Here is an 18,639-nt window from a genome sequence, read left to right as displayed (position 1 = left end):
ACAGGAAAGGGCTCAGAGCCAATCCTTGATGCAGTCCCACCTCCACCTTGAATCAGTCTGTCGTTCCTACTGCACACTTTACTGCTGTCATACTGTCCTCATACATGTTCTACACCACCTTCACATACTTCTCTGACACACCTGACTTCCTCATACAATACCACAACTCCTCTCTCGGCACCATGTCTTAGTCTTTCTCTAAATCCACAAACACACAATGCAACTCCTTCTGACCTTCTCTATATTTCTTAATTAACATTCTCAAAGAAAATATTGCATCTGTGGTGCTCTTCCTCGGCATGAAACCATTCTGTTGCTCACAGATGGTCACCTCTTCTCTCAGCCTGGCTTCTACTACTCTTTCCCATAACTTCATTGTGTGACTGATCAACTTTAATGGAAAATGGTTACTGCACCTCATTATAATAATTAAATTTCTGTATCATTGCAGTGTTCACTTTGAGTTACTAGGCAACGGAAAATATACATAAAGCATGGCATGACAAATAAGCTTTACTTGATGAAAGTAATTGACTGACAAAAATACACTTTTTTTATTAAAACACTATACAGAAAAGAAATATTCTGAGATATCTGAATATATGAACCTACAGAGGATACCAAGATAGATGCATTCTTCTACACTTAAACAGGTCTCCAAGCTAATGATACACATAATTTAATAATTGACTGTGAATAATTACACTGAATAATGATGATTAATTGCATTTGCACTCTGAGTATGACATGAATAAATAAACATTACACAATTTAATTAAAGTAGTTTATAGTAGTTCATTGACATGTCAAATAATACCATCTTAAACATGTGTTACTATAAAGTGTTAGCAGCCTACAGTAACTCAATTAGCCACTTTTTACAGCTGCGATAAGTTCATAACTTGTCTAAAACATCATTGCAAATACTGAGAGACAGAAAGTCAGACAGATCATCTGAATGAACAGGATCGACCATGCTCACACAGTTAGATATATCCTTTTGATTTCACTGAAGGATGATGAATCTATAAATAGTAGTGGTGTAAGGGTACATCTATTCGAAACATATTAGAAATTTTTTCGGTACAGAACTTTCGGTTTCGGGGCACATGTGTACCGAATGCAATCCTTGTTACAATCTGAGTTCCCTCAAGAACGTGGCAGACTGCAAGTTTGTTTAGTCTCCGCCTCGCACTTTAAGTGCATTTTATTATTATTATTATAACATGTACATTTACGGCATTTAGCAGACGGCCTTGTCCAGAGCAACAAATAAAAGTGCTTTGAGTATTTACTGATACAAATTTTAAAAAGATAAACCAGCCTACATTGCTGTCGAGGTTTTTTGGAGCATTATTTTTTATTCTTTAACTTGAAAACATACACAACAAAGACAGAAATAAAAGAACCTATAGTTAACTTAGTGTCTGTGGCTACTCACTTCATACCGGAAATAATATTTGTTTTGAGCATGCATAAAAATGATAAAGAATTCATATCGCTAGCACTATGGGTTCTTTAGCGTTTTATGTCAAGCTTTGAAAATTTTTCTTAAGAGAAGAAAATCCTGACAATTCCACATATTGGGGGAAGTGAATAGATGAAGGATAGAAGGAATGAAAACATTTGTTTAAGTATGCTGAAATAAGTAGAACAGTTAAGTATCTTATCTTAAATCTTAATATTAAATCTATAAAATTAAATATTAAAGGTAAAACACACACACACACACACACACACACACACACACACACACACACACACACACTCTTTCATAAACATCTGCTGTATTACACAAATGGGTTCTAACAAATGGAAACTGTTAATTAAAATTTTCCCTTTATTTAATAATATTTAGTTATTTTTTTTGGGCCATTTTATTTGATTTCTCAATTTAATCAATATAATGAAAAAAGTGTATTGCATTAATTTTATTTATTTAATTTTTATGAAATATTATTTTACATATCATTTAACCAAGCAGGCATTTTACTTAAAATTGTTTTAAAAATGTAAGTACCGTAATTTCCAGACTATTAAGCGCACCCAAATATAAGCCGCACGCACTGAATTTGACAAAGATTTTTATTTTGAACATAAATACGCCGCAGCTTGTATCTAAACAGTAGCCTACCAAGAAAGTCATTGTTCACTGTCTTCCTCCTTCCTTTCACAACAATTTCTCTCTGGAGTTTTTCTTTTGGCATCGACGTGTGTTTAAAAATCACCATCGGTGAATCTTTTCTCCCGATGCCGTGCAGCTCAGAACACAGGTGAAGTGCGTTTTTTTATGCCCGGTTGTTTTTAGCGTGACGAATGATTCGCATTTCCTGTAGACAGTCCAAGTGAGCGGCAGGTCAAACGTCAGAGGAACATCATCCATATTTATGATGTTGTGCGGCCCGATTCAGTGGGAGCGCATCTGATTTAATATAAAGAGTTTCATTGGTTCACCTGAACCCGTTTGGCAATTTCATTGGTCTAATGTTATGGGGCTCAGTGTTTTGGTTTGAAGCATGTAAAACCAGGAAAAACCCAGGAAAAATCCATACATTAGCTGCTTCGTTGTTTACCTAAAGACAAGGTTATATAAAAATTTTGAGAAATTACCAAACATGAATTTGCAACACTTCAGGATTATCAATTATATATAATTATTCAACCACATTATTGATTTAACCTATACATTTCACTGAGAAGTCTTATAAACATAAGTTTTGTGATTATATCAAAACAATCACTTGAAAGAAAATCTGCAGTAATTTTCTTACTGAAATGATTCATTACCAAAATACAAATACATTTATAGACTACTCTTACAGTAAGCTCTTACTGAGTTTTAACAAAAAGTAGATTTTCATATCTCTTGCAGCATGTCAAGTCATGTCAAGTGGCTTTTATTGTTATTTCAACCGTATACAGCTGGTGCAGTACACAGTCAAATGACTTTACCAGCTGTATACGGTTGAAATGGCAATAAAAGCCACTTGACATGACATGACATGACATGATTTGACACAGTGTTTCTATCAATCAGCATTCACTCAAAACAGTCTTTTTATGTTTGACAAATTTTGGATTTTTTAAAATATTTTCACTGCCTTTAAAGTGAGACCAGAGAAACTAGCTCATACATAATAGTCTGGTAAAATTCAAATTGTTCTTTATTATCAGTAACCGGTAATAAAATGTTAAGCAAACCAGAGCAACAACAAAAACTAAAACTTACAGACAAATACATTAAATACATAATTACATAAAAAAATGCAACAATGCAAACATGAGTTACTGACCTACTGCATTAGCAGGTGAGATTGTTGTCAGGAAGTCGGAAGCCAAATGCCATTAGGTTTTTCCCTGCATTAGCTCATTCATTGAGTTCCTGCTGCAACTGCACAGACACAGAGGATTTCCCTCCATACAGAACAAAGCTATTGTTAGAATTTTTTTCACTGTAGGTTATGCAAAATCTTTTTATGAATTTTAAACAACCAGATAACCAGTCAAACCACACACTGCTCAGTTTGTCTCACTGAATGACCTTAATATATATATATATATATATATATATATATATATATATATATATATATATATATATATATATATATATATATATAATATTCCATATTTCAATAACTGTCAGTGGAATTTATTGTTTATGCAGTGTTTGACAGTTTCTTCTTTTCATTACCTTCTACACAGCTTTCTAAAATTATAAACTAACACACACACACACACACACTCGCACACCATATATACATGACTGCAAAAGCAGATTAAATTCTATGCACCAGAAGCACCTTGAGTGCACTGAGTCAACCAAATATTAAAACCCAAAGCACAGTCATTTATAGACAGATAACTATTTTTAAGTCGCTAGTCTGCATGTTGATGAAAGAGATCAGAGAAGAATGGTTCAAGTTAATAGAACGTCTTGTGAACATTCCTACAAATAACCACTTTCACAACTATGGGAAAATTAAAAGCATTTCAGAATGCTCAACACACTAAAACTTGTTGCAGATGGTCTACAAGATCAGGTTCCACTCCTCTCACTTGAGATCAGGAATCTGTAGAACACCTAACAGGAACAGGCACCATGCTGGAGGATCAGTTTAAGTTTTCCCAATGTTCCAGTGTATTTGTATAAAGTTTATTCATTGACCTGCTGCCACGTGATTGTCTGGTTGGAGATCTTTATAAATGATACAAATTACTGTTCTGACTATACACTGTTTACTGAATCACAGTAGTTGAATGGAAAACTGTTAGTGGGTTATTAAAAAAACAGTTCACTCTTTTCAGTGAACAGCTGATAACAAAATAGACTTAAGGATAAAACTATAATAATCCAGTTTCTTACACAGATGAATTTTCCTTTTATAGTTATAAAAGGGAATTAGGTGCCACACAGATAAGAATGGGTTCCCTTTTGAGCCTGCTTCCTCTCCTGGTTTGTTTCTGATAGCATTTAAGGGAGTTTTTTTCCTTTCCGTTGTCTCCACTAGCTTGCTTATCAGGGATAAACTTAGAAGGAATAAACATATAAATTCAAACATTATAACCTCTTTATCTTTGAGAGGCTACTGTGGGACAATGTCCATTGTTAATAGCTCTATACAAATAAAAACTGAATTGAAGTGAACTAATTATACACCAATCCAGCATACCATTATAACATTATGACTGGTGAACTGAATAACACACATTATCTATTCATCATGGCACATGTTCGTGGCTGGGCCAAATTGTGATGGCTAAATGACTGGGTCAGAGCATCTCCAAAACTGCAGCTCTTGTGGGCTTTTTCCAGTCTGCAGTGGTCAGTATCTATCAAAAGTTGTCCAAGGAAGTAACAATGGTGAGCCGGAGAGGGTCATGGGTGGCCAATGCTCATTGATGCACATGGAGAACGAAGGCTGGCCCGTGTGGTCCGATCCAGCAGAGGAGCTACTGTAGCTCAAATGGCTGAAGAAGTTAATGCTGTTAATGCTCGATGGGTCAGAACTGCTTTGGCAGCAAAAGGGGTGGTTATAATATTATGCCTGTTCAGTTATGCCTAATCTGTGTACAGTATATTGCAATCAGAATGGGTTCCCTTTTAAAACTGGTTCTTCTCTAAATTTCTTCCTCATAACATCTCAGGTAGTTTTTTTCAGTCCACCATCAGCTCTGATGCGCTAGGTATCAATTTGAAGGGATCCATTTATTCTTTGTGACCATGGAAATATAAAATTGATATAAAAAGTTTCTTCTTGGTGGGTTAGTGTGTGTCAAAAAGCACTATGCATATGAAACTAAACTGAACTGACGGGAAAATATTTATATTCTTTATCCTTATTACATATATCTGTTTATATTTGGGGGATTTTTTTGTTGCCACCTGCATACTGAGGTATGAGCAGCTGTATTTAAACAATTGGTGTGAGAAATCAAAGTGGTGCACTTCTGGGCATGGGCATGGGGATAGGTATGGGTATGGATGTGATCTCGGCGGCTGCACAGGGTGCGAGTCGGTGTGTAGTCGGATGCCACGACTGCACGCGGAAGCAGTGTCGGTGGTGCGGCGGAGCGCGTGGGAAACTTTGGAGGATGGATACAGACATGCACATATATGTCCATGCGCTTTAACATGCGGGATTGATACGCCATTGGATTTTCCTCGAGTGAACGGAAACAGGAGACCAGGCGAAAGCTGGGAGGGATTTTTCTTTCCTTTTTTACATGTACTTTCGTTTATGGGTAAGAACCCAGTGTGGTGGCGGTAATAAGGCAAACAAAAGCGCTGGACCGAAGAGCAGGGCGAGACCGCGTGAGATTCCCAGCGGCGCTTTGTGATGACGGTACAGTGTTTGATTCACGAGGCGTCGCGAGCGTTTTGTCATTGTATGTTTGTCTATATGGTTGCTATTGTGGTTGTGTAGGTCCACCAGGGCTTCTAACTTAGAAGTGAAAATCTGCTCGACTTATATATATATATATATATAAAGTTTATCACCATTTATCACTGGTATGGCAGTTTATCCCACCTCTTTTTTTACCGCTGTATTGAATTTAATGCAAATCCATGTGCTTGGAGATTGTGTCGATTTTGTGTGTGATGATGGTGGTGCCTGGTGGGCGTGGTCACAGAACACGTGCAGGTATTGCAGATAGGTGCGTCTGGATCCAGGAAGGAAGTGTGTGTGTGTGTGTGTGTGTGTGTGTGTGTGTGTTTCTCTTGTTTGCTGTATTAACAAGTTGATCATATTTGTTAGCTCTTGAGTAATGTAACCATTATTATTATTATTATTATTATTATTATTATTATTATCATCATCTCTAAATGAGCAGCATACACACTCATCCAGATTATTAAGTTCAGGCTTGAATAGTTTGAACAAGGAATCTGTTCAGCTGTTCAATGGAAACACCTTCCTGATTTATGGCCTCTGGAGAATTGTAAGCATGTGAGATATATATTTAGAGCAAAGATCTACATGCCTTCCTCGCTTCCTCTTCTGATGCAATCGGGAGAAAAAGGGAAAGATGGAAGCTGTGGCATGCCTATCTGAAGAAACTTTGACCCTAAAACCAGTCTCCTATGACTCTCCCTCCCTCCCTCTCTGTCTCTCTCTCTGTCTCTCTCTTTCACCCATGCTTCTTCATGCCCTGACATGCTAGGAACTGGAGGGGAGGAGATAGAGGAGAACAAGAAAAACCGGTGAGCAGCTGTGAAGCAGAGAGAGTGTGTGAAAGAATGGGAAGAGTCCAGTTCTGTCAGCATAACACCAAAGACCTGCTAGAAGCAAAGAAGGAGACCCACTGACCTGGTGGAAACCAGAAGAAAAAGGAAACGAAATTGCCAACTGTTAGGAGCACATTAAAAAGGTAAGAAAATTGGGTACATAGATCTGTATCTGAGATCAAGTAAGTGTGTTCTTTTAATTATTTATTTTATTCTCTTATATTCTTCTGGGTCATTTTTTTGAGCCAACTTCATCAATGTGACTATATTAAGATTATCCTTTCTTGTTGATCAGATAAATTGTTGTTGTTTTGGCCCAGAGTGAGCCATTACTCTGATACACCTATAGAAAGTGAAACTATTTTCATTCATTCGTGAAATGGAGACAGCTTTAGAAGTAGTATTATAAAAGATGCAGGTTTCTATACAAGGACATCAAGATTTATTTGTCTGTTTTTTATCTTTTTAACAGAGATTATGATAAGATGAGTCGTAATTGAAGCAGAATTCACTTGCATCTGCAGCCAGACAGCATCTGAGGACACTGTTTCAAATCTTCATTCCTGGAAAAAACTTTCACTATACGAGTTCAACGCAATACAGTGCTGTGATTATTGATACAAATGGCAGAAAGATGAACTGAAATATGTGTGGAATGTTTTCATTTGGACTATTCATGGGGCAGCTTGTGTTGTAGTATGGAGAAAGGTCCATCCACAGTCCTGACACTGTTTTTCTGGGCCAGATGAGAGGCTGTGGGCCAAGCTTGCTGCAGGGCCGACGGTTCCACTGTCGGGAATGGGCCCTAGAGAAGGTGAAGAGATACCTGGAGGCAAGAAATCAGGTCAAGGGGGTGCAGGAATCAGCCCATCCCCCATCAGGTGTCCTGGTGATAGGGGGGCCTGGTACTGGAAAGACCGCCTTCTGCACAGAGCTGGTCTGGCCACAGTCAGAAGCGGGGAGAACACTTGGGCTGGCATCTCGATGCTTGGCTTGGCACTACTGTCAACGGGAAGATGCAGACAGCCTAGAGGTGTGGAGATTTGTGCTGGGCCTGGTAGAGCAGCTGCGTAACTGTCCTCTACTGGCACCGAGCTACGGAAACCTGTTGGCCAACCCCACTATTGCTGCCAGTTTAGAGCCTCTTCAATGCCAGCGTGACCCAGATAACACTTTTAAAAGGTGAGTGCTTCACATCACTGTTCATTGTTGTTTGATAGTGCTTCAGGTATGCAAAAAAAAAGTGCTAAAATTCACCAGTACTGTTAATAAAAAATGTGTTTCTGTAGGCTTGTGTTTTTTTGTAAGCACAGAAATCTTCTTGTTTTTTACACTCTCCTTTTCATGTTGTCTATATTTTATGGTTTGTCTGCTGTGTGCATCTATATGTGTTGCTTTCTCCTTTAACAAGCCCTGCCATTTCTCCTGCTCCATCTGACACTCACTGCTTGTTATCTGTGCCAATGAGGTCACACTTTAAAGACCTTCTTAATATTACTTCATTGTTACCAGACATTTTACCATTTCCACACGGAGATTAAAGTCGACCTCTTTGTAATTATCGAGGTTGTATATTTTTGCTTTAAAAAAACAAACCTTAGTAAAATTAGTCTCACACCACACCTCCTAGATCTCAAACTCTTCATTTCTTAATCAAATGTGAAAAGAAATCTTGATTCTTATTTACATTTTAACAGTTGTGATTGTTTTTGCTGACGTGTAATAAAGCACACCCTCTCCTGTGGCAATTTGTTTGTGCATCTATGCTTAATCCTGCTTGTACTCGCTTTGTTCCTTGTCTCTTCTCTGACACCAAGCCATTATGTGATATCCCTTTTGAATGGCATTCTTTATGTCAAAGACAGGAAAAGGGCGATTGTTCTGCCTCTCTGGCACTTATATTTATTTGTTTATTCCCTTTAAAGTAATAATGATCCCTATTCAAAGCAGTCACAATAGGCTTTGCAAGGCATGAATGGCTGTTGCTTTTTATGACCCTTTCAGGGGCAAACATAAGACTGAAAAAATGTGTCCCTACTGTGTCAAGTTGGGTCTAGTTGGTGAGGTCGCCACCATCGTGCGTCTGTCACTTTTCTTCTATTCTTTCTTCCTTTTTCTCGCTTGATATTTAGTAAGCGTTTGCACGTTGCTACCAGTACATTTTCCTGTTTGTCAAAGTTGAGGTTCTCACATTCTACACACCCCTCACACCATCATTTGCAAACTGCTGAGAAATTTTTTTATGCACCGCACAAACAAGATAATGTGTGTGTAAATGTAGCCAGAGAATGTGGAGGACTTCCTGGAGGGTCTAGCTACTAAAATATGGAGTGTTTAGTACCAAAAACAGAGATCTGAGAGACAATTTCTATGGCAAGTTATAGTGTTAAACTAACCTACCAGGTGGCAAGTATGTTTAAAATAAAGAAGGAGTTTATCTTCAGAAATCTTTACTTGCAATTTATTAGGTGTCAGGTGCAATAATCATCAAGATAGAGGATTCAGCAGACATCGGTTTTGTATTTTTTTATTTTATTTTTTTGTACAATTTTACACCTATTAAACTTGTTTATATATTCTTATTCATTAACTGTTGTTTTTTAATGCCATTATTTATTTTTAACAAAGTGACATTTAATCAACCTTGTATTGATTACAGGCATTTAGGCTCTTACTCTCACTGGAAATGTTTAAATATGTATGCACTGATATAGTTTCTGTATTTTTATTTTTATTTTTTTTCAAAATATAAAGGTTTCAGTTAGTGAGTTAATTTATTATTTATAATCGACATATTCCAGGATTTTCAATGTAAACAAGCTATTATGTAAATTTTTGCACAGCATGAACATCATATATACACAATAAGTAATTTGCTTCCAGTTTAAAGCCTCTTTTCAAGTAATGAAACATTTTTAGATTTACTAATGTTGATTTAATATGAATAAGTAATAATATGTGAGCTTACCCATGTTGTTAACACTGTAAATAAACTAGAATTATATTGGGCCCACAGTTAAAGTCAAATAAATTTTTAGAGTTTAGCTTAATTTAATGTTTACTAAAATTTTGTGATGTTTCCTTCTATCTTTGGAATTCATTCTGTCTTTTACTCTGAACAGAATGGATAGTTAACATCAATAGTTTAGTACGTTTAATTTATTAGACAATGTGCATGACATCTCTCTAACATGTGCGAAAAGCAAACCTGAACAGTCAAGTCTGTGGTGCAGCAACAACTATCACAACAGTATGATCAATGTGGTAAAAATGTTTCTTTTAGGTAAAAATTTGTTCACGTTACAAATAATGAATGAAGACTCATCATTTCCATCTTTGTTCAACATTTCCTGCAAAGACTTGATAAGCTGGTTGATGAGAGGTTAAACCTGAAGTTCAAAAAGCAGTAATTCTATTCCCTGATGCAGCCAGCACAGTCTTCTCACCTTCATCTGATGTGGGCTACTTAAAGCCATTGGATAAGATCAAGACCAATTAACATATGTGTTGGGGTCTAATTATGTATGGAAAAATCAGGGATGTGAAGAAGAAAATCCTCAAGTATTAATTACAGTAAATGTATGGACCCCTACTGTGCTGTTTTTTTAGATTGCCAGTATTTCAAGTATTAATGTTTAAGTGTGATTAAGAGGCCATGCTGGCCATGTGGACTGTAAATGAGTCGAACTGCAGGCCAAATTTAACAAGATCTGAAATTGTCATCGAACATTGTTTTTTCTTTATTCTACCCATCAGTTAAGCAAGCAAGTTCCCTTTTGAACACTGCTTCATCAAAGTGCACACACTAGTGATAAAGACTTGGCAAGATCTTTGAAACAGGGCATAAGGGTGCTTCTTAAATTATTTTTGATTTATTGTGCTCAATGTAAACATGAAAGCATTTTGGACCAACCAAAAGCTCCATTATCCTGCCAGAACCATGTATGTATGTATTATGTTATAATCAAAGAAGTAGAGTTTAAAATTATATTAGAAGATAAAAAAATCCTAGCCAAGCTTGCTCCTCACCAGCAACTTGTGAGGATGATTAGCAAGAATTGACTGGAGTGAACCCACATGATTACAAGGATTGCACTGAATGGTAATTATTATGATTCAGAAGTTCAGTTGTTTATGTTGCCAAGTAATTTGTGATAAGTCATGAATTTTCTCAAGCTGAGATGTTTCAAAGTGCTTGAAATTCAATAGTTTAAAATATGCCAGGAAATTTGTTATGTGATTAAGAGGGTTGTATATAATTGAATATTGAACTTTGATCAAAAGTGTTTGCTGACTAGTTAAAAGGCAGCATGGTAACAGCGGCTGTGCCAACATCTTACAATCCTGCATGCACGAAGACACAGGAAATCTCTGAGCTTCCATAGCACTGACTCACCATGCCACATGAGCCACACCTCAGGCCTGAAAAGAGGAGGATGAGACAAGTGTGGGGAGTGTGAAAGAAAGAGGCGGATGTGGACTAAGAAATAGTGTTAAAGTGAAAAAGAAGGCTGCTTTCCCAGTCTTTAGTTCCTAGTAGTTCTCTTCCTGCCCTGACATTATTTTCATTTTTGTATGGTCATATCTTTAATTTGTTCCTGTTCATGTTTATCATTAAAAACACTTTCCTTGCCCCCAACCCCATCCCCCATTTAAAACTCTTTATTTACTCTCTCTGTTTTGTCCCCTCCCATGATTTCCCCTGATGCATCCATTTCCTCTCCCTTTATTTCCTCCCTGCTTATGCTGTGTTCCAAAACTGGACATGGGAAGTTGACATTTCTGACTTTTGAATACAAAAGTCTCCAGTGCTTACATCTTGAAAAGATATGTAGTCTGTGAAAATGGCTGCGTCTTGAAAAGCTTGTGTATATAGGTTTTGTGGTTATGAAGGTCTTCTTACTCATTATAGGTTAAATAGCTTTTTATGAAATTAAAATTAAAATTATCTTAGGACAAATGTTTAACATTAATGATCTAACATTTTCCTGCTTGCAAAAATTTAAACATGATCACGTCATCTCGTGTTGAAAGCAAGGTTGTTTAATTTAAGCATGGTGTATTTGTAATTTTAATGTTGCAAAGAATGCAGAATTAGACTTTTCCTTCCTTCTCACTCTTTGTTCCCTCAATTTCATTTATTTTTTTTACAACACCCCATTCTTAATTAAATACAAATGTGTTATATGAGATTACTGGAATGCAGTTAACAATTCAGAGTCTGGTATGAGGTTTGTGGCTCAGCCTAAGAGTAATAAAAATGCAGGTGTTTGCTGTGTATGTTATATGTAAACAATTTTAAAAATAGTTGTTGAATGTGTAAAATAAAGTATAAAGATGGTAAAACTATGTATTTAAATGTGACATTTTTGTTTAAATAGCACTTCCTTTTTTTGTTTGTTTCTCTTAGGGCTGTTTTGGAGAGTTTGCTTTCCTTACCTTTTCCATCTCAGAGTGTCTACATAGTGGTAGATTCTCTGGATTCTGGCTGTGGTGGGACTTTTGGAATTGGTGAAGGTGTGACAACAGGGATAATGGGTACTCCAAGCACATCAATCGGAGAGCTCCTATTCAGACACCACCAGTACTTGCCACCATGGATTCTCCTGGTCTGTTCTGCCCGCAGACAGAATAAATCTGTTTGCAAGATGTTCTCAGGTATGCTCACCTGCATACACATTTAAGATACATTTCTGTTTTTGCCATTTGCCACCCTTTTCTGAACCAAGCTTTCATTAAAACAGATTCCTTTTGTTCTTAAGCATGGATTTTGTAGTAATCGTGGCAGTGAACGCACTGTAAGAAAACTTAGCATGTGGTCTGGAACCCTTTCATTAATCATTTGTACACTTTTTGCAATTCATCCATCACTTTAAATCTATGTTGTCTTACAGGATTTCGAAAGCTGTGTCTAGATGACTTGCGGAAACCTGTGGCTGTACAAGATGTTCAGCATTATATTCTGCGGAGGCTTGATCAGGAGGGGACGCTACGGCGGCAGCTCACGCCAGAGACTGCTGACATGCTTAACTTGCTGCATATCAAGAGTGGTGGCTGCTTTCTCTTTCTTGAGCGAGTCCTGGATGGTGTAGCAAGTGGTTTAGTAGGTCTCAGAGAAATCCGTGATATTCCAGGTACACTAAATGGCCTCTATCTATGGCTCTGTCAGCGCCTTTTTCCCCGTAGACTCTTTATCCACGTTAGGCCCATGCTGAATATTATTCTTGCCTCCCCACGACCCTTAACTTTTGAGGAGCTTTTTAGTGCTGCACAAACTAGGGATGTTTCTCTAGTACAAGAGGACTTTCAGTCGCAAATGCAGGCTCTGAAACCACTGATAGTAGATGGGCCAGAAGGGAGTAAGCTCTTATTTCATGCTAGCTTTGCAGAGTGGTTAACAGATGTGAAGTACTGTACACAGAAGTTTCTGTGCAGTACTAAAGATGGTCATCTTTCACTTGCAATGTCCCTGTTACTGAGATCTAAAAGTCTTAACACAGAAGAGGTTTGCCAAATCGGCCATCATCTCCTCAGCAGTGGAATACATTCAGATGAGCCAGCGCTGCTGGCACTATGGATGATTTGGGCTGGAGTTCCCACTCTTGGCAGTGGTGGTATGGGTACTCCTGCAACTGTCTCTCAACATACATTTTCTGCACCTGTGCTGGTTCAACAAGATGTGCTACAGCTTTTAATGAAAAGTGGTGTGTATCCCCCAACCTGTTCCCCAGACAATGGTCCAAGTGTGGGTGTACATTGTGTGGGTAAAGGGAGAGCAATAGTGAGAAGGGCGCTGCAAAGAGAGGACTCTGTACGAGCACTTTTGGATAGCGGAGTAAATGTAAACAGGACAGACCCATCAGATGGACGAACTCTTCTCTCTACTGCAGCCCACACAGGGCTTGTAGATATAACCGCACTTCTACTGTGTCATGGAGCAGACCCTTCCATTAGTGACAACCAGGGTCAAACACCATTAACGCTTGCTGCCAGGCAGGGCCATGTTGGCGTAATTCAGGTTATACTGACTGGATTCAGGATAAAGAGTCTAATACAATTCGATCAGTGATGGAGCATGCAGACAGTGAAGGATGGACTGCTTTAAGATCAGCCTCATGGGGCGGTCATAAAGAAGCAGTGAAGGTGCTTCTAGAGGCAGGAGCAGAAGTAGACGGTTGTGATCCAGATGGACGTACTGCTTTACGAGCTGCTGCCTGGGGAGGTCATGAGGAGATTTTGCTTACCTGCTTGCCCATGGTGCTAAAGTTGATAGCATGGATCACGAAGGCCGTACACCACTCATTGCTGCTGCCTACATGGGTCATAAGGAGGCAGTAGAGATATTGCTGGATGCTGGTGCAGAAGTGGATTTGGCAGATGGGGATGGACGTTCTGCGCTCTCAGTGGCTGCCCTATGTGTTCCATCAGCAGCAGGGGGGAGAGGACATGGAGAGGTTGTGAGTCTGTTGCTGGAAAGGGGGGCTGATCCAGAGCATAAGGACAAAGATGGGATGACGCCTTTACTTCTTGCCTCCTATGAGGGACATGAGGAAGTGGTAGAGCTCCTCTTGGAGGCTGGGGCTGATGTGGATGAAAGTGCTGGAGCCTACCCCTCTGCTATCACACCTCTTCTTGCAGCTGCATCCATGGGCCAGGCAGGCACAGTGAACCGCATGCTATTTTGGGGGGCAGCTGTAGATGGTATTGATGGAGAGGGTCGTACAGCACTCTGCTTAGCTGCTGCTAAGGGCAGCATAGAAGTTGTGCGAGCCCTGCTGGACCGGGGTCTGGATGAGAATCACAAAGATGATTTGGGCTGGACACCATTGCATACAGCAGCCTGTGAGGGTCACAGAAGTATTTGTGCTATACTCACAGAGCAAAGTAGTATGGCAAGAGTTGGTGAACTAGATGTTGAAGGCCGAACACCACTCATTCTGGCCGCACAGGAAGGCCATTGCAGTACAGTAAGACTCCTGCTTGATCGGAAATCACCTATTGATCATCGAGGGTATAATGGAAACTCTGCCCTTAGTGCAGCTGCCCTTCAAGGGCATGGAGAGGTGGTAGAACTGCTGTTGAGACGGGGAGCTGACACTGATGTTCGAGATGCTGAAGGAAGACCCCTTCTGTACCTGCTAATTCTGGAAGGCTGCTTAGACATAGCTACCTTACTCATAGAAAAAGGAGGTGTTCCATTGGAATCAAGAGATGCAGAAGGCCGTACAGCTCTACATGTAGCAGCTTGGAAAGGTGACCTAGATGGGATTGAGCTGTTGCTCAGACATGGTGCAGACCCTAATGCACTGGACTTAGAGGGTCGACCACCACTACACTCTGTGGCTTGGAGGGGGCACATAGGGGCTGGCAGATTGCTTCTCAGATCTAGAGGCATAAATGTTGATCTTGCCTGCAAAAAGCAAGGTGCCACAGCACTTAGTATTGCCGCTCAGGAAGGACACACTGAAATTGTGGCCATGCTTTTGGAAAATGGTGCTGAACCAAACCTTGTGGATCACTATGGCCGCAGTCCTGTAAAAGTGGCAGGAAAAAGAGGTAATTTCAGCATTGTTCGTCTATTAGAGAACTATGGTGCAAAGCCATTCCTTGGACTCCTACCTTCACTATGTGAAACTCCAGGCTCCACCCATTTATCTATACTGAAAACTCAGGTTTCTATCTGCTCTGTCGAGGGGTCTGGCAATGGTTGCCCAACCACTTCCTCGACCTCATCAAACTCTTTATCAGCGTCTTGCTCCCCTGCTTCCACAGCAGAAAGATTTAATTCAGTGCCTGGTTCTCAGACATCTTCCTCCACTTGTCACTCTCTGGCCACAGTACAGACTGTGCCTGCAGACACCTTAAACTTTACACAACAGATTCAGCAGCACTCACTACCCCGCTGTCGCAGTCGACCATCCACTTTACCTTTACATGTCTCAAACCCTTCCAGCCTACAGAGAAGCATTTCAAGGAACAAACAAAAAACAGTTTCCAAAAATAACCCTACCCATGCACAGTGCCTAATCCTTGGACTACAGGACTCGCATGTTCCTCTTAAAAGTTTTGGGTCTCCACAAACGGATGACTTGAAGCCACAAACACCTAATTTATTTGAAAATGAACTAGAAAACAGTCCCCTGAAATTTGAAAGTTGCAAGTGGAACTCAGTAATGTTGTCTCTAGGACTGACTCCAAACCAAGAGGGGACTATTAGACAGCCAATAAATAGAGACAGTCTACCTTTGGGTTATCACCCTTTTCATCTCAAGTCTAATGCACAAAAAGAGAGTTGGGATGGCTTGAAAAAAACAACAATTTCCCCATCTTTTGACCTCTCTGCTATCTCTCCACATGATGCCTTACTGGAGGAATCTATGTTTATCACAACCACAGATCCTCAGCTTAACCTCAAACAGGCCATTAAATTGCAGTTTGAGGGGCCAACAAGTGCAGCACTTTACAAGAGGGAAACACCACTCTAAGGTAAGGTCCTATGTTTGTTTTTATATGAGTATATATAAAAATATTATTTTAAAACAGATTCAGAGTAATAACTGGCAGTTTGCTCTCACAGTCTACTAGAAGAGAATGTCTGGAATGATAATGACAACTTTGTTGTAGGCAACCCGTGATAATTAGGAGCTCAAGGAGGAAAGGGTGCTATGAAGAATTGCTGCATCTAACTCAGGGTAGTCGGGAACCATATATCAGTTGAGGCCAGCAGACCTCCGCATAATATCCTTTGACTTCCTTAAAAAATGCAATGAGGTACATCAAAGGAGAGACAAAGAACTAATGGACTTCAAAAGGGCCCATGCTGTGTGTACTTTCTGGATATTTCTAAGGCTAGTCAGAACGGCTAGCTCCCCTTCACTTAAACATTCACACAATCACAGGAAATTCTCTAACAAAGAAACATAAAAGCGGAATATTGCCACAGACACAAAAATGTTATTACATATGCGATCAAAATAGACCACAAAAAGGAAGACAAGCCTAATATGTAGTAAAAATGTTTATTTGCACATGCACACACACACACATATGGAGTTGCATGGTATCTGTCAAGTGACCAAAGCAGATCACACACATTACAGTATATTCATTGTATATGCAAAGTACAGGGTGTCCCATAGGTCCAACATCATAGAGCTGATCATGAAGTATCTGAGGAAGAAGGAAATAATATGATTATGCTCCTAGAAAATCAAAGCTGAAGATAATGTATTTGAAAAGTTCTATAAACAAAAGCATTTGCTTTGTATAATAGAGCACCTTTTTATTGCATCTTTATTTTTTCTTTTTGCAAAATAATGTACACAGAGACTATTCATTTAACTGGAAGGCATTATTTTGAAACACTTGCAGATAAAAAAGTCAATATCAATTCCTCAACAAATATACCACCACCAATTTTAACTGTCCCTCTGAGTATTTAATTCCTTCAAGAAAATCTATGGATATGTCTTATGATTGGTGTTACCATGCTATGTTTCAGCTATAGTTTTTTTTTCTTTTTCATTATACTTTTTGTGATGCATAATCTATTTTTTGTAAACAGTGAATCAACACTCAACCAATAACTTTGCAATATTTAAGAGCAGGTTGTATTAGATGGATTAAAATAAGATTTATTTAGGTAGATATTACAGTTGAAAGGGAATTTAAAGGGGAAAAAAAATCACCATCAATTCAAGAAAATTAGTTTTATGGATATGTGAGAGATTCCAGGGGAAAAATGGATTTTAGACTTCTGCCAGATGTAATATACTTTGTTTTTATAATATACAGTATGTCATAATGTAAATATATCTTCAATTCATATTATAACAATCATTCTTTCTGTTAATGGGTATTGCTAATAATTGTTTGTTTAAAATGATTTTATTTTTAGTAACATTCCATCACAGACATCGTTATCCACTGTGACAAACTTGCAGCTAAGAAGCAAGACTTCTCCCTCTCTGTCTGGCTGTTCTCTCTATCTCGTGCTCTCTCTCTCTCACACATACACCCAAACACTACAGGGTCAGTTAGTATTTATCAGTACAGAAATCAGTACAGAACTGGGGTCAGTACAAAAATGTTTTTTCACTAAAATATGCACAAAAGGTGTCTTGTTTTAAAATTCTGTATTGTCTGTGTGTGCATTAAAGGTTTTACTATAAAATGCAACTTTAACTGTGCAAAATTTTTTGCTTAGGTTTTTTTTCTGTGTTCCTGTCTCCTTTGTCAGTACGTGTGAAAATATCAGGCATTCTTCCCTGAGTTGTTTTTTTTGTTTGTAGATAGATCAGTTCTCTTTCACACAGCCCAGTGAAGAGTGTTTTATTGCTCCTCCAAAGCTTGTAAGGTAAAAAAAATACCCTAAAGCAAATAGGGCAAACAAGTTAAAATGCCACCCACACAAACAACAAAACATATACAACTAAGAAACAGATGTCCACAAATATATACAAACTTTTAACTACATGTTATAACCATTATTATACACCCGATGAAGATGTAAAGGTAAAAGGAAGGTCAGTTTTACTGCACATTTAACGGGAATGTACAAATCAGTTTAAACTAATAGGCTGTAATGTGTATGAGTGTAGCTTCTTTGATAGTAAGGAGACAGTGTGGCAGTTTGGGCCTTTTCTGTGCCATTTACATATATATAATTTTTGCTTTGAAACAAACATTGCAGTTATCATAACAGGGTCTGAACATAGTGAGAGAGGTAATTAAGTTTACAGCTATGAGGTTTAGTAACCATGAAATACGATGCCATGTTAGATAAAATATTAATGAGTGTTGCTATGTCAGATCACCTCTAACAGCTATCAGACCCTATTTGCCTACTTTCAGTATACCTGCTACATTGCCAATGTAGTTGTGTAGTATGTTTGGTGCTGGTGTGAGTA

General features: G+C 38.6%; 1 protein-coding gene across 1 annotated transcript; it reads left to right on the top strand.

The window, feature by feature from the left end:
* Positions 1-6,200: 6,200 nt before the first annotated feature.
* ankrd50l (ankyrin repeat domain 50-like) lies at positions 6,201-17,924 on the top strand. Its single transcript, XM_046844752.1, is given in 7 exon segments — positions 6,201-6,873; positions 7,203-7,912; positions 12,141-12,388; positions 12,625-13,755; positions 13,758-13,979; positions 13,982-16,216; positions 16,355-17,924. Coding segments are annotated over 5 exon segments (4,272 nt in total). The 5' UTR covers positions 6,201-6,873; positions 7,203-7,475; the 3' UTR covers position 16,216; positions 16,355-17,924.
* Positions 17,925-18,639: the final 715 nt, after the last annotated feature.

This window comes from Silurus meridionalis, chromosome 3 (assembly GCF_014805685.1).
Source record: "Silurus meridionalis isolate SWU-2019-XX chromosome 3, ASM1480568v1, whole genome shotgun sequence".
Taxonomy (NCBI): domain Eukaryota; kingdom Metazoa; phylum Chordata; class Actinopteri; order Siluriformes; family Siluridae; genus Silurus; species Silurus meridionalis.
This window is presented reverse-complemented; position numbering and strand designations above follow the sequence as displayed.